The sequence below is a fragment of the Drosophila yakuba genome, chromosome 3R, assembly GCF_016746365.2.
Source record: "Drosophila yakuba strain Tai18E2 chromosome 3R, Prin_Dyak_Tai18E2_2.1, whole genome shotgun sequence".
In the NCBI taxonomy this organism is placed as follows: Eukaryota; Metazoa; Arthropoda; class Insecta; order Diptera; family Drosophilidae; genus Drosophila; species Drosophila yakuba.
In genome coordinates this window covers 15,524,665-15,545,478 of record NC_052530.2, presented here as the reverse complement: position 1 = coordinate 15,545,478, position 20,814 = coordinate 15,524,665, and the positions used below count along the sequence as shown (strand labels likewise).

The window sequence follows — 20,814 nt, the reverse complement described above, 5'->3', positions numbered from 1 at the left end:
CTCCGGTTTGTAGTAAATCTCCGTGTTTAATTGAATTTTGTTATATGCGTGCCGACAAGTTGGGTTGGAGAATCGTAATGCCCGGAAACGGTTAGTTGGCAGTCATAAAAATGAATTGCAATCATTATCGTTGCTTAGATGAGGTTTGCAGCCATCCAATTCCCCGGTTCTCCTCAAAACCCAACCCCCTTTGCTACCTTCGAAGCGTGCTTTATTGCAATTTTTATTGCACATTTTTGATTCACTCAGCCATTGGAGCCACGGGCTTTTGAGTTGGCTAAGCGATTCAGGTTGGGGCATTCGGCTTTTGGCCCCGCGAAATGTGCGTGTGGGACGATGGCCAGGACATCGGTTTGCTTGTGTTTTGTTCTTATTGCCTGACCCGTTTGATTTGATGCGGTGTTAAATTATAATTACAGGTTGGAGCTGCTGAAATGGGGTCGCCCTGGGCTGCCAGGCTGGAACTGCCAGAACAGAAGAAGGGGGTCTCGCAGCTTATCGCGCACAAACATATGGCATTTTGTCAGTTAGTTTTGTCCGCCTTGCTTTTTTCGCACAGTTGCGAATGCATGGAGCTGTACACTAATAAAACGCAGGGTAAAAGGAACTATGCATTTAGTTACTTAATATAAACTGTTTTGATTGCGAAAGTGTATGTGAATAGTGAGTTATATTTATTTCTAGGGGAACCATTTAATATATATTTTTTATTATATTACCTATATATATTTTAAGATTTAATTATAATCATAAGTACACAGATTAATGATATTATGAAAATATGTAGTTTTGCAGACTAATTTAAATGAATTATATTTTATGTGAGTGCAGTGCCTGCAGCCGTTTGCATGTGTAGGTAGACAAAGTACTCGCATATATATTCATGAACCTGGTGTACATCTGCATAATGCATGGCAGCAGCAGCAGCGGCAGAAGAAGAATCGGTGGCAGTGGCAGGATACGCCAGTTGGCGGACTTTGCCTTTTATTTTAGTGGCTGCTTGGGCTGTCTGCCGCTGCTTTTGGCGGCCAACTAGTGCGGCTAACACATACACAGACACACACATATACATATGTCCAAAGAGAAATATGGGGAAAAGGCAAACAATGGCAGGCAACCTAGTTATCGCCCCGCCATCTTTATTGCATGCAAATGCGCGAAAGGCGGCGCAAAAAGGAGGCGCGTCTGTTGAAATGGCTAACACACACTCACACACATATAAACCAACCGCATGCATATTTATCTTTTGCCACCTCCTGCTCCTTTGTGGCACACAAGCACATCCACAGACATGCGAGTCCAAGAAATACGATATCTTAAGTGTTAAACAGGCGCTTTGCCAAACAAGCCTGCACTCGCAAACCTTATCTGCAATATATGTGAGTGTGGGCCACGCCCACCGCCCTGCCACTGCAGCTGCTGGTTCAGTTTACACAGTAAATAAAATAAGAAAATATTTATCTTTAGTTTCAATATTGTTTATCTACATCAAATATACACGCGCCTAAACATATTCAAATTTCATTAAAATCAACAGGCTTACTTAAAATGTTTTAAGAGAGAAGGAAGCACAGCGACAGTTAATGCTGCATACTTTTAAACACATACGTTTAGAAAATATGACTAATTCTATTTTCAACTCTTTAAATAACTAATACTTAGTCTTTAAACTGAAAAGTATTTGACTTTATTTTTAATAAAAAATGCCAAATGAACCCTTTGAGTGCAGTGCCTAACCAAGTCAACGTAAATTATTCATTTCGAATTACTGCGACTCCTAGTGCCATTTTTTCTCGGTGCCAGAATTCAAGACCCACATATTTGGCAGGATAACAAAAAGTGGGGGACGGGCTAAGAAAAATAAAAACTGCGCCGCGGCAAATAAATAAAAATGCTGTTCACTTCTGCTGCGGCGCGTTTTATGCGCACTTGCACTCACTCACACAGGCACCAATCCTCACACGCACACGTGCAAACAGGTGTGAGCTTCCTCGCTCTCACACACACACATACACACAACCACACAGTTGCAGGCACAGGATTCTTGCTTCATTTTTGCAGTGCATACTTTCGGGCGCTGCTTATAATTCCGCGCCAGAGTTGTAAATATTTGTTCAAGTATTTATTTATGTACTGCCTCCGCTCGTGTTTCACCTGCATATGTGTTTGTTTGGCTGTACTTCGCTTTGGTTTTGTGTGAGTTGCGGGCTAAATTAAAATGCATTGCACTATGGCTGGCTTTTTGATTTGCCATTCCCCACCACAACTGCAAACATGTATGGTATAGTACCATTCAGTCGAATGGCGCACTTTCAATTTCCTTAATGGTAAGCCAGACTCTCGCTGCCGATAGGGGAATCATATTCCTCCGATTCAATCCTGCAGATAGATAATCGAAATGCGATAGAAATTTTCCATACATACACCCCCTACAAACGGTACAAATTTCCCATAATCATTTTCGTTTACAATGAAAAATGTTGGATACAAATTTCCAAAAGTAGTCGAAGTTAAATTTGGTCTAACGTCACTGTTCATAATGCACTTTCAAACGATTTCTAATTTCTTGAATAAAATAATGCACTAAAGGGGGACCTCAAAGGGGGATTCTAATGAAGCCCGAATGCAAAAGTAATCTGGAAATGCAGCTGGAAAAATGCATTCGATTTCATTTCGATGAAAGTTCAGCTCTGCCCAGCATTCTGAACGCTACCAAATACTAATCGGGGAATCTCTAGAATATTTTTGAGTGGATCAAGCTGGCAGTCATTTCATGGTTTTGTAATTTTGCGCAAGGACCTCGGGTTCTCGTTCATGTCCATGACAAGCCAAAGTTATCAATTTTTTCAGCTGCTCTCTTTGGCCATGGTTCATCAAACATCTCTGCAGACACTTCTTGGCATTTGAAAATTGATTTAAAAAACTTTTTTAATTAATTATGATAATGTCGTAGTGGGCGCAACTCGTTGCGGGGGGTGGGGGGCGTTTCCAGGCTGCCACGCCCCCGCAACTCGACCACGCCCCAATACATTTGACGCATTGATGTCGAGTAATTCTGACTTCTTTTATTGCTGCAAATGATGTTCGAGTTGGGTATTTTCTTTTCCCATTCCACATTTTTTTTATCAACGGAATGTTTGAGTTTTCACATTTCAATTTCTGGAATTCTACCCACCAAGTTTGGATGAATCTCCGTGTGCGAGTGTGTTTGTGTGTGTGAGGGTGAGAGCTCAAGTTAAAATTAACAAAAATTGCGGAAACGTGGAATGGGGATTGGGTTTGCAAATAAGTTTTGTATTAATGAAATTGCAAATATGTAAAACTTTTATACATGTTTCTTTATAAACTGACAAACTAATAGACTGAGTTTTGGCATGTTGTGTCACTGGGTCGGAGTCGTTGTCCTAGCACCATGGCTCTCCCTTTGGTCCTTTTTAGGAAATCGGGTCTTCTGCGTGTGTGTGTGTGTGTGTGCAAACATCCTGGCAACTTTCTGCTGCAAAGTTTGAAAATGTATTTCAATGCATAGAAATGAATCTAATTTGTAAAATTTCATACAACAGTTGAAAAGTTATAAACGCGCAGGCACTTGCACTCGGCACACGGCTAGGATGCAGGATCCCAGATCCTGAGAAACCCAACCCCACCATTTTGCAATACCGACTGCACTGCCTCATCCCCATTCTCGGCCTTCTTCTTATCCCCATTTCCCAGCCCAGTTACCCATTTCCCATTTTCCCGGCCTGTTTGTGTGAAAACGTCGACAACTTGGCATGCAGATTGCAAACTTTCGAATAGCATCAGCGGCTCTCTCTGAGGCAGCAGAGCAAACCGAGAAAGGAAAAAAGTAAAATACTGAGCAGATTTAAGTGGTGCTTTGTTATGCATAAATAAAATGCTTGGCAAGAAATAAGCAGGCTGGCTGACTGGCTGGCTGGTAAAAAAGGAAACAACACGAATAATAAGGAACTGGTTCTGGTACAAGCCAAAACATATTTTCAGTTTATTTAAAATAAATTTTACATTACTTAGCTCCCAACTAAAAAGCTGCAAACATGGGTCATGCCGAGGTGCACGCCTACCGTCGACTCCCGCCCCTTTTGCCCGCACCAATGCGAAAAGTAATTTACGCCCAGCCAACTTGCAAAAAACTTCTGCACGGCGAAAAAATTGATAAAATATGGCATAAAAATGTCATTTATAAGTTAAAAAAATCAAGAAATCATCCACAGCTGGAGGGCTCTACAAAAAGTCATTGTCTAAAGGCATAGTCATAGCCAAAATTAAATAAATGGCCACAGGATGCTTGCACTTATGTCATCAGAATTTGTTTACAAAACTATAAAAACCCGTATTTTTAATTAAAGGTAACTTTGTTCGTGTCATTCAAATATCTGAACTTTAATGTTTTTTCCTTTTCCTTATGAAATAATAGTTTTCAAGATATTTTTTTTTTAAAACCAAGTGAAGAATTTATTTTTTCTGTGTGTGCAACTGGTTTCCAAACACTACTTTTTGACATCCGGCCATAATAAAAACTATTTTCAAAGTTTGTGAATTTGTCAAATAAATGGGTAAACAAATTTCAATTACTTAATGGTAAATTGTAGCTGTAGATATTATAAACAATTATTATACATTTCCTAAGAGGTTTTTTGGGAACTTTAAAGGTCTTTTCCAATATCTCACGAAATCCAGTAAAGTTATATCTCGACTTCAGTGGTTTTTTTTGGCCGTGTGGGTATGGGCCTGGCCTGTAAAACTGGCTTTGGTTGTGGCACTAGGCACAGTCTACGGCAAGCAGCCAAAGACAATTTTGTTGGCACTAATTGAATGTAAATACAATTTTGCTTTGCTGTCAAGTCTTGTGTCTAGGCGACGTCGCAGCGCTGACGATGAAGACGACGACGATGAGGGCAAGGACAAGGACGAGGACGAGGTGCAGGTGGAAGTGGAGGACCAGCACGAGGTGGCGGAGAAGGACGAGAAGGATGTTGTTGGCGCTGCTCTATGACGACATTGGCAATAAAACGAAACGAGCTGATTGTATGGTACAAACAACTGGTGCAGCTGCTGCCAGGATTGCCAGGACATTCAGGACTCCTCCCGCTGGCAGTTGAGATCCAGAACCAGTCTACCCAGTCCAGCCTCTATCTTCAGTCCGCACTCCTGCTGAAGTGTCGTTGTAACGTTTGGCACACAGATCAAGTGCAATGCAACGTGCAAAGTTGCAAAAAGCGCAAAAATCAACAGTATAAAATCTTTTATTTAGTGTCATCATCATCAACGCTACTCCTCCTGCTTCTCATGTTCCTCCTTCTCCACCAGCTCCTTTCGCCATCTCGTCCTGCGCAATTTTCCGAGCTCCAGCCCGCATCCAAGTTTTGTGCACAAAATGTCATTTGCCGTTTTGAATTGATATTTACTTAAAATTTAATTACGAAATTTGTAAACATAAGCTCGCAGCAGCAGGTTCACATGCTTGGCTTTTTAATAGCGAGATGTGTGTGCGGGGTGTAAGCCATTTTGAGAGGTCCTGCAGGGGTTTACGAGTTTATGCGGCCAATCAGGGCCAAAAACTCCATTAATAACATTAAGCCCGACTCTCAATTCAATTAAAATGCATTTGTTTTAAATTGCTTACAAATTGTTTGCATTCAGGCGTTACTTTTTGTTACACCGTAATTGAATTACTCTTTGCCAGGACAATGTCCAGCCGCAGTTTGGATGAAGGATCAACGTCGGCAGCTGGCTGAAAAATCGATTTAGTTGGCTGACCTTTTGCGCTTTATAGAACTTTAACAAGGTGTTTGTGCACTGGCAATATGATGTATCTTATCGGATTTAATTTACATAAACGCAAACTGTACGGCTGTAAAGGTTAAATAAAAGCGCAATTCAACAGTGTTTAAATTTAATTTATTTTAAAAGGTTGTTGCGTAACTGCGGCTATTAATAAAATCCTGACTTCATCTCTGAATTATTCATGGCTAACCCGAAATTTCTGTAAGTCTTGTTACAGTTTATATTGGTATTTAATAAATAAATAGCATTAACCTGACCAACTCCATATCCCATATTATATCTATACATTTTCTAATTAAGCAATACGAGTAGAGCGCAATGGCAAAGCCTAACATGCAACTGATATTTTAAATAAATACACATATCTAGTAATTAACTTTTTCAGTTTGCTTTTATTCCCAAATTAGTTTGCTGTACAAAATGTTGTAATTGATTTAAATAAACAGATGTTTGTTAATCAAATATTAAGCCCCACCAAGGAATGGGTAATGTGACTTTTATTTGTTTGAGTTACATTCATTAAAACAGTAGTTTTTATGACTTTCAGTTTGTCGCACTGCTGTTTTACTCGGAGATTGCAAAATCTCCTGCATGTTGGCGACAGGTTGTTGGTTAATTAATTCATTTATGCGCATTAAGCGGTTGTGCTGGTTGTAAGTGTTCATTAGCATTTTCGCTATTTGCATCTATTCGAATGCAATTTTCGCGTTTGTGGTAATGACATTCGCAACCATCGACGCGCTCTGGTTTTTCCTATTAGCGGTGCCCAAATGTATGCTACATTTTCATCACGAGACTCTCAAGCAAATTGTCCGGTATTCTGCGTGGCCGTGTATTAGTGCACTGCGCGAAAATCTGTTGGAGTTCTTAACCATGTGTACTTTCATTACGTTTTTAATGTTATGGAGTGTTTTTTATCGTTCATAAAAGTGCCCATACGTGTGGTCTGTCAATTGACGCAGATTTCTGCGATGAGTCCTTTGAACTTCCTGACTTAAAATTGCTTACTTTCCTAGGAAAAATTTCACAATCCTTGTTTTGATCAATAATAAGGGGGCTTTAATGAGAAAGAAATTAATGCGATAACCGCGATTTTTGGTTTTAATGTATTTGGCTTAGTCGCTTTCCAATTTGCTGTCCGAATTAACTCATATAACCCATATCTACGTAGCCTTACATTTTTTCCAAGCTGGTTCTCTTACAATATTCTTAAATTTTTTTTCTCAGTGCCTGAGCGTGTGTTGGCGGTCCACTGGCCCGCGTCGCTTGTCTCGGAACAAATCAAATCATCATCAAATCATGCCAAAATCGAGTTAATTCATCTCCACAGTTCATTGCGCACTAACAAACGAGAGGGAGACGGCTAGCTGGGCGTGCGAAAGAGACTATGCTTGGACCGAGAGAAAGAGACGCGATGACTGACAGCTTATGCACTCGAAATACGCATTTCAATGCGGTTTTTGGCATTTTGTCTAACGCAAAATATAAATGCATTTTGTCACTGAATGACCGAAAAAAGGAGGCGGCTGGTGAGTCCTCAATGGATGGATGGATGGTGGCGGATAAAAATGCTCGACTGGCAAACAACGCTGCGTATAAGCGATGCTTGATTGCGTTTCCGGTTTATGAAATTTGTGGCGGGGCCATGCAATAATTTCTCGTGGCTTATGTGACGTCAGTCAGCCATTCCGCTGATGGAATGGAAGGCCTAAGTGCGTGCGTTTGAGTGAGTGTTAATATTTTGTCGATTGGCGATGCAATATTTTGTCATTTGGGAAAGCCATTATGAATTTATTTATTATTTCGCCGAATGCTCTCTGTGAGAGCTGTTGATTGCGTACATTTCCCACCCATTTACCCCCGCTTTTTCACCATGTATTTCCGTGTGATTTTCAATTCGTTTCTGGCGTACGTGTGTTTTTAGCATTTTGCGTTAGCATCTGGCAAATTAAAGTGCAGGCAAGCAGAAATTCAATCTCTCGTTTGATTCTCGCCCTCTCTGTCCCACACTCCCAAACTCGCCATCTCGCTCTGTGTGCCAACTTTAAATGCGGCAAAAGTCCCTTTTTTAGCCATCTCTCTGTCTGATTTAAATTACGAAAAGCGCACGTTTTATTGTTTGTTTCAATTGCCTGCTGACGAGCCATGGATTCAAAGATATAGTGAAAAAAGCACTCAGAAAAAATGTGCACATTATTCAAGAAAACTGTATACATCTAAATACAAACATATTTTATGCTCAATTGATAATGTTGTTACATCAAAATTAAAAAGGGTTTTTGTGGTACACTGTAGCAGTATTTTATTTGGTACATCAAATTTGGGCATCAAATGCCCCAACTTAATCAACTAAATTGTTTCCTATGTAGACCGAGCAGGACGAGCGTAATCAGCAAATGTGCCAAACGTCCTGCAGCTTCGGCAACCAGAAAAGGTAGGGAAAACCAAATTAGTTTAATTTGTACGAAATCAAGCAAATGTATGAGAAGCGAAGGAAGCCAAATCCAAAGCCAAAGGCAAAGGCAAAGCCAAAGCCATGGCCAAAGCCAAAAGACAGATAGAGAATGGAATGGAGGAACGGCTAAAACTGTCTTCAGACAAATTCCATTTAGCATTTGGAAGGACTCTGGCCAGCGAAATGAACTTGGGCTAATTACTCAATGCAAATTAAAATTCATGTCAAGCAGATTGGATTATCCTCACGCAACATTTAATGTCGCACTTAGCAAATGGCCAACACAGCGAAAAGGTGAACGGATAGCGAAGTCAAGGGCGTGAAAATGCGACGATGGGCGGGGAAAATTGCGAATGAGATGAGGGAAAACCCAAGGAGCTGCGGACCGCTTCGCAGAGCAACAAAGAAAAATCTCTTTTGAAATGCTAATGTAAAAATTCTTTAAAGAAAATTACGCAATACATTATTTTGGTTTATTTTGCATTAAAAGTCAATTTAGTGTTAAGGTCCCGGGCATGGAAAAATACGGCACGAAAAAAAGGACGCCCCATAAAAAAACAAACAGCTACAAAAAAGAGCTGCCGACCGTAAGGCGCGCAACAGGATTGGGTCCTGCCAATCGGATGGACAACGGAGCACATTCGTCGTGGTGGGCATGACAACGCTCCTTGGAGCCGTCGAACCCTCGAGTTTGTATTTTGCATTTTAAGTTGGAACCGCGTTAAAGGACACATTGCACGACGCACGACGCCAGGTGGCGAAGTGGGCGTATTTGGTGACCACCTGCTTTTTCATCACATCACTGTTTCCAGAGAGAGATATTACAACTTGCCATTGATGTAATGTATTTTCCTATTCTGCACATTCAGTTGAAATATCTGCATTTATGTGTAATTAATTAACCAATTATTAACCATCTTTTAAACTTAAACTCAAAACAATATCCTATTATAAGTAAGTAAGCCACAGTAAGGAATATTTCACTTGAATGAAATATATATAATTCAATTGCAATTAAATTTAGAATCGATCTAGGTACGCAAAAGTATGCCACAAGATATTTGATATCAGAATTTTGAACCCTATTAAAGTCATTGTTAGACTCCGGCAGAAGTAATTTGATAATAAGTAATATGTAATCCACTTAAAATTATTTACAAAATCTAATTTAATTTGCTCTATTTTGCAATATTAACTAATAAGAATTGGCTCTATGGGAGCCCAAAATGAATCTAAAATGCCTCAGCTCCCTTTAGTGAAATGAGATTATAAGCTTTTCGCATTTAACTTCACAATATGCAACAAAAGCGATTATTATGGCTGCCTTCCACTTAGCCGCGCTTTTTCCAACATTTTCGCCACGCTATTTCCCATTGTCAGCCGGGTCGGTCCTTTTTCGTCGAGTGTCCTGCGTGGCACTCTCGCCGTCGCCGCGGCACGCTGCCTGTGCTCTTTATCTATTAAAACGCCTTCCAATTTGCATATTTCTGCAGCTGTAACAGCTGTCAACGCTGGACGCGACGCAGGACTTATTGTCGAAGGGATCCGGGGAAGTGGTGGCTGCTCTTAAGATAATGTCCGCCGGCCAGCGGACTCGCCTCCTGGTGTCTGGCGCAATGGAGTGAGCAAATTAAAGCCCCGGTCTGTAAACGCGTAACGGAAAAGGGGCTTCCATGAATCACATGCTGAATTCCCAGCATTTTTATTTTGGCTCAGACGACAGAAAATGTTTAACTTATTTTTTGAAAAATTGTGCAATAAAGTTTTACTTGTATTGAATGTATTTTAACTCAAAACCTTTCGAAAACCAAGAATCACGTTAGCAAAAAATATAAGGTAATAAATCACAGGGCATTATAGGGTCCACTATTATACATTTTTTGTGCGCGGCGTTCTTTGTATAGTTATATACGATTTTATGCCATTTTGTTTCGCTTATTCTGCCTTTGCTTGTAAGGCTGTCACATTACCTACATCAAGTGTCACTTTAAAACGCATTTTTCTTTCACTTTCACCCCGCTTGGATCTCATTTTGAAGTGTTGCTCAGAGCTGTCGCCACTTTGCTTTATCTAAAGACCGTTTCTCCACCGATGTCCTGTCCGTTGTCCGTTGTCCTGTCCGCTCCTTCCTCTTCGTTCATTCCGTGCGAGCAAACCAACCGATTTGCCCCAAACCGATTTGCGTCCCTCTGGTCGCTAGTGTTTGTAAACAATTCGAGGGACATTAAGTTCCAATTAAGTAACATTCCAGGCAAATCAGAGAGACCCGGCCCCTGGCATTTGTTGTTCTCGGTTTTGTTGCGGGGGCAACAGAGCAGCAGCATCAGCAGATTGCTTTGTTAATATTAATTTGTCATTAGTCTGGCTTACGAGGCTCTCGTTTAAAATGCATTGATAGGCCAAGTGGCTCTTATCACAGCGAGAGCTGCGAGCTGTGTACATAGCCACTGGTGTGTAGGTTGGTCGTTTGGTCGCCTTGCCATCAGATAAGTTTAATGCGCTTTAAACTGTTTGGCTAGGAGCTTGCGGTCTTCGTCCATCCGCCCAAGAGACGCTACCCAAATCCCCCCTTTAGGCCGGCGTCCTTATTCCTTTTGAAAACTACATGGGCACAACTGTTGCTCCGGCCACTTTGCTGATGAAAGGGTGCGAAGGTGCAAAGGTATTTCGGTTGCGGCCCAACCGCAGACTCACCTGCACCCGACTCAAGTTCCTAATACCTTTCAATTGGGTTCGGCACTCGGAAAAAATAATGCGCTGTTCTTGGGTTTTATTCTCCTTGCCGAAATAGATTATTTTGCCAGAAAAAATCATAGTTTTCTTTAAAATCTAAACAGTTTACTAAGCCATATTAGGTATTTATACCCCAGAGTAGTTTTTATAGCTAGATCTAGAAATGTGTCATTTTTCCCACTGCATTCTTTGCTTTGTGTGGTCATCCGTTTGAGAGCCTTGGTGCGCCTTTCTTAGACTGCCACTTTGATGGACAGATGCTGGAGCACTCGCCATAGAGATTTCAATTTCCGCACCAAGTCCTTTTCGCAGAACTAGCTCTCATTCTGCGGCTAGAGCTGTGCTTTTTGCCGGCCATCATCTTGTTGTATTTTTATTTTCATCTACATTTTTTTTACGCTTCAACACGGAAGGACTGCGCCACACCAATACGCGTACATTTATATATAAATTTATATAAACACTAGCAGCACTCAAAGGCTTCGGTCTCAAGTGTCGACGTTTTTTTTATTTCACGCTACTTTGAGCTGATACACATGCAAATACACACACACACCCATACTCACACACATTGCGGGGGCCACAAAGCGTAAAAATGTATAAAGCTTATGCCAACTGGCAACCCATTCTGGCCCACTGCCTCTAGTCAGTCAGTCAGTTTAGTTTAGTTTAGCATACTCGTTCCCACGACCGAACTACGCATAAAAAGCAAATATATATAAGTTTTCAATTCAGGCAGGCAGGCAACGGCAGGCACGGCAACCGCACCATCTGGCTCTGAATAGAGGTATAGAGTGGAATATGGCTAAAAAGGAAGGTGTTATCTGATTGCCATTTTAAACACAGCGCCGCTGCTGCAGCAATTTCGAGTGCAATTGGCAAAAGCGCTGGCCAAATCAAAAGCGAAGCCCACTGAAAAGAGCGGCGAGCGCATATAAAGCAGCCACAGCAGCACCACCAGGATTGAATGAATGGCGGTTTCAGTGTTCCCAGAATCCTACTCCGCTCTAAAAAAAACCCTGGCTAGTGCCTGAAGAGACATTAAAAGATAATCGGCACCAAGTAGAAGCGCAATCAGAGTTTCCCCGAAGAGGATGAAAGACAAGCGGACACATTCTGTATTTGTCAACGGATTCGGATGGTGAAAGCCAAGTTGTCAAACGATGAGTCCTTTAAAAAGCGGGGTACATAAGCTAGATCGTCCTACTTGCCTAGTAACTTGCTTGGGTTAGGTTTTAAATATGCTTCAATATTTTTAAGCTCGAAACTAAAAATGATGATTTAATGAAATAGCAGTTGGATTCCCATGCTAATTTATAATGGTGATGGTATTTATTTATTGTAAACACAAGTTTAAATATTTAATGTCACATCAAAAATCAGAAGGTAATAAAATGAAATAGTAAAAGCAAAAACGAACCATCGATTTTCTAATAAAAAATGTTAATAATATATACGTTTATTATTTTTGAATAAATATAAATAAATTAATAATAATATACTACAAGTGTAAATACAATAGTACAATGTCAGTGTCAATACCAGTATTATTGATGCATTTATCATAATAAAATGGACTTTGAAACAAAAATAAAATACGTAACCAACATAAATTTTATTGCCGTTAGCAGCGCATTAATGTTTGGAATTCAAGGAGGCATTAGGAGCAAATGATTATTAATTTATGCTCAATTACTGCAATTACAAAGTCAACTAAGAAGCCCAAACACCACAATTAGTTGACGGCATGCCATTGTGAATTATTAAGGATTCCCAACATGCGGTGCATGCAAATAGTGATGACTTTATTGGCCCACTGCAGTCCTTGTCGTTTTTCGTTCCTGTTAATTGAAATAATAATTCATGCTCACGTAGCTCGTTAGGGCATCAGACATTTCCCCCCAGTTTCTTCCTTTTTCTGCATGTGTGTGTGTGTGTCTTCGATGTCCTGTTGCTTGTTTTTCTGTTTGCGTACGCTGTTGCAACCAACTCCGACCAACTTACACGTGTGCATGGGTGTATGTGTTTGCCTACACTGAGCGAAGGCGAGTGCAACGAGGCGTATGTGCAACGCAAGTCGTTTAAAAGTCACACACTAATTAAACGGCACTCGGACATTCCGCTCGACTGGCCTGTGAGTGTAGAGTGTGTTGCTTCTGCGGTGTGGCATGTCAGCATAGTGCTTACGTTCACTATCGGCAATTAAAATCTAAAAAGAAGTGAGCTCTTCCTGTCTGTGAAATCTCTCTATTTGCTCAAGCTCCTCCATCTACCCCCTTCTAAAGGTAAATGATTACGCTCTGGTTAACGCAGAGCTGTGTAAATAATATGGTAAGCCACGCTAGATTTTAATGAATGAAGGCGATAATCGTTTTGAATTGCTTCAAAGAAGCGACTGGACACTCGTGCAAATAAACAGCCATATCTTGGGGCCATCAAAGTGAAACATTTGCGTTGACTACTGCGATTTTCATATCGTTTAAGTGGGAGAGGTTTTATTTTTAGAGGATCTGGCTCAATCCTTCGAAATGATAATAAATTCTGTGCCAACATCTTTCATCTGTCTTTTTAGGTAGTATTCTTAATTATTGCAAAGTATTCTAAAAATATGTATAGAACCAATCTCTTAAATCGGCCAATCTGTAAAGCAAATTTTGTTATACGAATTTCGTATTTTTACAATTTTCCCCAATCGACCACAGTCACATTACCAAGTCAGATAGCCAGCTAAGGGATCACTAGGTAATCCCAGCTTATTTAGCCGCAGCTAGACCTCTTCTGCAAATTTGTATAATTTTTTTCTTTGAGTTTAGTTTTGCCAAGGATTTTAGTTTTTCGTTTTGGGTTTTTATTTCGTATATCCACTTAAGCGAATGGTTAGAATGGACTAACACCAAAGATGCCGCCGCCGGTGGCACCGAAGCCGCCAATGCCCGGATATCCAATATTATAGCCACCGCCATAACCATAAGGACGACCATAATATCCGCCCACCAGTCCCAAGCCGCTGGCACCATACAGATTGCCGTAGGGATAAAGTGAGGAGCGTATGCCGGCGTAGCTTCCATAGCCCCCGTATCCCCCATATCCTCCGATTCCTCCAATGCCTCCGTATCCTCCATAGCCTCCATATCCTCCATAGCCTCCTCCATATCCTCCGTAGCCACTTCCATAGCCTCCGTAGCCACCCAAATAGGGAATTTGGCGACTCACTCGCTCGCCCCTTTCGCTATCCTCGTCGGTTTTTCCGGACTCATTTTGCTGCAGCGGTTGGCCAACTGTTGCGGCGATTAGCAGCGCATATAATCCAAATAAAAACCAGCTACGCATTATCCTTATGGCTCCTTGAACTGCTTTACTGGTCGCTTGACTTTATCAGTGGCTTTATGATTGCTTCGCGCCCTCCGTTTGCTAACTGTGACCTGGCCAACTCGCGACCGGTGTCTTTATAGCCTAGAACTTTGGGCATAAAATGGAAACTTTTGTTTCGCCCTGCTTGGACTTGGTCTGTTTGTTTGCTTGCCTTTTTGCGGCCGCTTGTTAGCAAAAATTAGATGCTAATGTAAGTGCCATAAAACAAACTATTAAAATATGCGAGTACGATGCCCCAGCCCCAGCCTCCATTGCCACAACGGCAAATGGAACAAAAAGCCAATTCATATGCTTGCGACCGGGAATTTTTTGGTGGCACGCTAAGTGGCGCTCATGAAATCGAATGGCAGCCACTTTAAAGAGCAAAACATTTCACTTTGCGACCGCACCAACTTCTGAGCAGTGTTGGCCATTTCGGATTATAGCAATCGGGGAAATATAATTCAAAATGTATAACCCATTTGCATTCATTTACTACTTAGTCGGTAATAATAGGCTTATTAAATGTGTACAAAAGTGATTTATAATATATATTATCATATAAAGCTGTTTAAAAGTGTGTTATGCTTTTATATTTTCCGCACATATCTAGCAGCTTTTCAAACAATTCCTTGCAACTATGTCCTTGCAATTATGTTAAAAATCAGATTCAGTTCGATTGGAAATTTAATTACGAACTTAATGAAGTATGGCATGCCATATTTGGACCACTATTTCGAAAGCTGTGATCAAAATACTGATAATTATTTACGCAAAAAAAAAAAAGGAAATCGATTTTCAGCAAAATTTCAATATTTACGATTGGTAAGTATTGGAGCTATTGGCTAAAAATGGTCAGAAGGTTAATAGAATTACATTTTTGTACTCCTAATTACCAATACTAACCAACCAAATCACTTTTTGACCGACTCTGGTGAAATAATTTTTGGCTAAATTTTCGCATTTTTTGTAACATCATCAAAAATTGCAAAAAATGTGAACAAAAATGATGTTGTAAAATATATGTTGTTTATATGCTATGCATGCGCATTACAGCAATTATCCATTACATTTCAAAACTTATCAAATGTTCTTGCATATGCTTGCACATAATTAGACTTGAAACTCTGGCGATTTAATAGCCAAGTTCGCCGCACTGCTTCTGCGGTCAGGTAAGCTGTGTAAATGTGCTAATTTCATTTGAAGGTTAGTTATGCTATTGACCAGGCCCACTCCCGCTCCCGCTGCCACTTCCTGACTCATTCCCATACCCACTCCATACCATTCCCATTCCCATACCCATTCCCAGACTTCGGCAGACGCCTTCCACTTCGGGGTGCGTAAGTGTGAATTGCTGTTAGCTGTTGCTCTTGTTGTTTGCCGAGTTTGGCCAGTTTGCGAGTTTGCCAGTTTGCCAGTTTGGCGGCCTGTTTGCTGCTGTTTGGCTTCGCTGTTTGTTTTATGAGCGCGGGACGGCCATTAACAATGCTCGATGGCTCTATAGACGGCTTGAATAGCTCTCAATTGGTTTATTGCGGTTTTCGGCGCATGTGTTTTTCGGTTAAATCCGCTGTCTAATCCTTCGCTGTGTATAGCTGCGGCATTTTAACTCATTTATGCAAAACGCGAAGTATCCTCTATAGCCAGCTCCATTTCGCTGCCCAAATTTGCTTATTCAAATTTAAACGCTTTTAGCCAGTCCAGAAAACTGGGTCAATTAACGATGTCAACGTCAAAATGATGCACATTTTGCCAACCCACTCCTCTTAGAAAATTCACTGGATGGCATAAACTTCCGCATAAATTTCCACCAAGAGAGATTGACTGCAACGAGAAAAACTCAATGCGAGATAAAAAAAACGAAATCTGAAATCTGAGTCACGGCATAAATTAAAAATACACTTTTTACTCAACCACTGCCGACCGTAGTGAAAGTAGAAAAGTAGAAAAAGGAGCAGAAAACTTTCGGAAAGGCCAGGCAAACATTTACCCCTCCAAATTCTATCTTCCACCAACTCACCGGAAGACGATTTGTAGAATTACTGATTTACATTGGCCATTCAGGTTACATTGGTGTTCAGGCTTTGGCCGAGAAATTCTATATGATTTGGTTAAACCAGGTTCATGGTTATTAAAATCTTGTATGTTAGTTTACGACAGCTAGTTATTTATGTTTGTGGTAAAATAATTACACATCTTGAAAATATGTCTAAGCGGTATAAATACGTGTTTTTAGTTTGGGTATATCAGAATAGTTTTTGATGACAATATAATTGGTTGACATAGAAAAAGTTAACAAACTGAAAAGAGCTAATAAACATTAAATCACGTGCCGTTCTAGATGTTTTTACCTGTTTAAGGTGAATCTTTTTTAATGCGAGTCCCCCTTAAAAGTTTTTAATATTTTCTTGCTTGCATTTTGTTTGTTACTTCTTTAAAAGTTCAACACAAAGTTTTGCGTCGTCGCAGAAGGATGGCTATAATGTTGTGAAAAACGTAGGCAGTCTTGTCATTTTCTTCATTTCACCTTATCCCCGTTGAACTGAACTGATGGTCGGCAATTGACGGATGACAGGTCAGACAGCAAATCAGTTTAATATACAAGTTCCAGCCGTAGCAGATTTATTTTAACAGACACTTTGAGTGCATAATTGAATTAAAAGTTTTCTGTTCCTCACTTGTACCAGAATCCAGCTTTTATTTCTTCAGAAAGTGAGACAAATTGGTGGATTACCTGGGATTACACTTATTATATAATTGGTCAGATTACTAAGTTGATGCCTTCGTTAGCTTTAAACCATCCAATATTTTTCGTCATTTTCGGTTATGTAATATAACGTGTATTTATAAAATGTGTTTTAAAGATCAACAACAATCTGTACTAGTAAGTATAGCGTAGTTCCTATTGTTTTATAAATACATACTTGTATATGAAGTGTCAAAACGAGATTAACAATGACCAAACCAGATCTTAAAATGTGCTAACCACTGAGTATGCTAATAGCCGCAATGAGTCAGTGCGTTGGTCAAAATGAAATCGACAATATTGATGACATTTAAATAACAACCAGTTGCGTCGGCTGTTTACCCTTAGATTTTAATTAAGTCAAACAAACAAAACAAAATCCCCGAACCTACCCGCGATGAAAAGCTTTACGAAATCCGATAAATGAAAGATGAATGGAGAGGCCCACTTGAGATGGTGCTTCTCATGAACACTTGGCCACTTGTCTATCGATCTGTTTTGTTTTGCGAGCCGAGCCGAGCCAAGAAACTTGAATGTTTTGCGCATTTGAATAGCCGTCTGGAGAAAGCCCATCCTGAACCGGCTATCCACTTCAGACTTCCCCATCATCTCATCTGCATGGGGTGTTTGCCAAAAAGTTTGCCTCTGTTTCTGTTGCCTAATAGGTTTTGCTTGTTATTATAAGGCATCTTTATTGTTGTTGCTCATAGCGCTTAGCCAGACAGTTAATACGAATCGCTCTGCTCGTTGTATTCACTTCAGTTCTGGCGTAACACTCGCAACTTTGATGTTCCGCGCCCAGTCGAACCACTTCTACTTTTATTCGCTTCCATCGCCAGTCGATAGGTTGCGAATCATATAAATTGACCGGCCGCAGAGCAGAAGCTTCGTAGAATCCATCGAAACTTTGCCGGTGATTAGTAGCAGGAGTTTTCTCGAATATGCGCACATTTGTTTGCCTCGCCCTGGCGACCATCCTCCTGGTCGCCGGCTCCTCAGCAGCCACATATGATCCTGTGGCGGCGCAACTTCTGGATGTGGATGCTGGTGTCCAGGCTCCGGCGGCAGCACGGCAAGTTCGTCAGTTCGGCGGCTTCGGAGGAGGTCCAGGAGGCGGCTTCGGAGGAGGTCCAGGAGGCGGCTTCGGAGGCGGTGGTTTTGGAGGTCCAGGAGGCGGCTTTGGAGGAGGTCCAGGAGGCGGCTTTGGAGGAGGTCCAGGAGGCGGCTTCGGAGGCGGTGGTTTTGGAGGACGTCCAGGAGGCGGTTTCGGAGGACCAGGAGGCGGCTTCGGAGGTCCGGGAGGCGGCTTCGGAGGCTTCCGAGGCTAACAATCATCTGTGACTGACTTAGCATAACCCGCTAGAAATAGACTTTGTAATCAAAGTGCAATCAAGCACGCTCTAATTAAGTTCCAAATACATTTGCCCTCTTCTTTAATTCACTTAATTTCCTTGTCATTTGCATGGCTTTCAGTGATTCGCATAGATCTTCAGACTTAAATGTTGTTTGTGAATGCACTAAAAAAAAGTTGATGTAGATATAAAAGAAAGATGATGCATTTAATCAAGTAAAACTAAATTAGGATGCTGCTTAGGAATATGTTACAGTTCTCATACTTTGTAGGAGGTTTTAATCTGCTAGTCTTTAATCTAGCACTTCCATTTGGAGTATGAGTGCAAAGTATACGTATAAAAGTGAAGATAAATTTGATCATTTTTTTCTGGCCTGTAAATCAGCTTTAATTCGTTCATTCACGGTTTGTTTGCTTTCTCCTACTTATAACAAAGCAGTCCATTGAAACTTTGCTTCGGCTGCTGCCACTGGCGTTTGCTATCTAACTTGCCAATCGCGTTGGATGGCAAAAGTCGTTTAAGATTAAACGCTTGCTGTAAAATTTCTCCTTTGACAAGCGCCCCTTTTATTGTTAAAAAATTAACTTGGCTTTAAATTTACGCCTTTTGTTATCCCTTGACCTCTGCGCAAAGTACAGCCACCCACCCAATCCAAAGGACCACCCACTCATACAAGGGTCATACGCCAACATTGATAAAAGTTTTCGTTTTTTCTCGTTTCCCCATCACCCTCTTTTCATTTTTTCTGGCTCGTGAAAAATTTCTTGTTACTAGAACGCAGTCTTGTAAAAGGCTTTGTTAGTCTACACTTTCACGGTATACTTTGGGAACTTTGTTAAAAGTGGACTTTTTCTTTTTTCTCAGCGCTTTAATGACTTTGCATAGTTGGGGTTTAAGGAATTTAACAGCTTAAGATTAAGAATTTTAGTGCAAATAAACGAAATAAAGCTTTAATACAGTTCAGAATGTAACTGGATAAATTGCTAGTTACACAACTTAATAGTCTTTTTAAACAGTGGCAAGAACTGAGATATTTAATTTTTACTTCATTGCCATCATGTTAGGTAAATGGTTAAATATTTAAAAATTTATAAATATATATATATATTTTATTTTCCGCACAACTTAAGCTTTTTAAAAATGTCCCTAGAGTATTGCAGGTTCGATAATTTCTTGTTTACTACTGGTCCCTCTGCTTTTTGGCCATTTTGGCGGAGCTGTTCTTATCGAAATCGTGTCTCAATAAATCTACGGCACCTTCGGATACACAACCGCCCACTTTTTCGATGGGCCGCCCACCCGAGGGCAACGCCCAAGCAGCTGGCAGCAAGCGGTGAGAAAATGCGGAAAAACGCGTGGGCTGGAAAAGCCGTTCGAACTGATTATCCTTGTTGACCGTCGCGGCAGCAGCCGCAGCTGATTGATTTGTTATTGAAAATATTAGGCCTGGACCAGAAGGGAAAATCGAGATCCCAGAAAAAGATGGAGAAACGTGAGAAGGGGCGTGACGTGAAACGTGCTGTGCGTTTGGATACGCTTGAAACTTTTATAACTTTATGAGGGCGTTGTAATTTGATATCGCAAAGTTTTTTATTGCCTTTTATAGCCTTATAATTTGGCCGCGATGTTGTTACTACCGCTGCTGTTGCTTATGTTGTTATTGCTGGTGTCGCCACAAGAGAGATGCTGAGCCCGATTTGTTGGCCCATCGGGCGTATACTTGTTGTTTGCGGCGGCTTTTCGTTTACACGTTATTTATGGCTTATAAATACGTATCGTTTTCGACAAGGGGACGTCGCTCGGGGCGGCATTTCTGAATTGTAAACAACTCACATGTGGCCCGCACTTAAGAAATCTCCTAATGAGCATTAGATGTCGGCAAATGAATTTACCCATATGTGCAACTTGTGTTTGTGTTGGCAATTGGATTGGAGACGCCTTACCTTTTCTGGTCCCGTCATCCAAATGACGGCACATTTTAATTCAGGTTTCTATAACTCTGCCAACTCTGGGGAATATTTGTGATTAGTTCTTATTGAATTTGCTGGTACGATTTCTACGTAATTCAAACAATAGCGTAGTACCAACGAGAATATCACATGATACGAATATTACTTTTGCTTCCTAGAAATACCATCAATTTACGTAATAAGGTGATGATTTGATGATGATTTTCAATTATTTATATATACTCGTTAGTCATGGAAAAGGAGGGTATATATCATTACGTAATACTAGTAGAGAAACTGCTTTACTTAACCTATTTATTAAGGTTCCTACTTTAGTTCGTTTTAGTTTAAATTTTTTTGATCAGCGTGTATATTTTAAAACTGACAAGATTTTCTTGCTTGTATTTATTGAGCAATCAGAAA

The 20,814-nt window shown here is 40.6% G+C and overlaps 2 protein-coding genes across 2 annotated transcripts; one reads left to right on the top strand and one right to left on the bottom strand.

Moving 5' to 3' along the window:
- Positions 1–13,447: 13,447 nt before the first annotated feature.
- Positions 13,448–14,407, bottom strand: LOC6536978 (shematrin-like protein 2). Its single transcript, XM_002097511.4, has one exon. The coding sequence runs from the start codon at positions 14,321–14,323 to the stop codon at positions 13,871–13,873; it is 453 nt and encodes a 150-aa protein (XP_002097547.1). The 5' UTR covers positions 14,324–14,407; the 3' UTR covers positions 13,448–13,870.
- Positions 14,408–17,968: 3,561 nt separating this feature from the next.
- LOC6536977 (glycine-rich cell wall structural protein) lies at positions 17,969–18,536 on the top strand. The gene has a single exon (XM_002097510.4). The coding sequence runs from the start codon at positions 18,032–18,034 to the stop codon at positions 18,416–18,418; it is 387 nt and encodes a 128-aa protein (XP_002097546.1). The 5' UTR covers positions 17,969–18,031; the 3' UTR covers positions 18,419–18,536.
- The last annotated feature ends 2,278 nt before the right edge of the window (positions 18,537–20,814 follow it).

Bases quoted from the DNA above. Each gene is read 5' to 3' on its own strand.
- LOC6536977 (XM_002097510.4), top strand. From the start codon at position 18,032: ATGCGCACATTTGTTTGCCTCGCCCTGGCGACCATCCTCCTGGTCGCC.
- LOC6536978 (XM_002097511.4), bottom strand. From the start codon at position 14,323: ATGCGTAGCTGGTTTTTATTTGGATTATATGCGCTGCTAATCGCCGCA.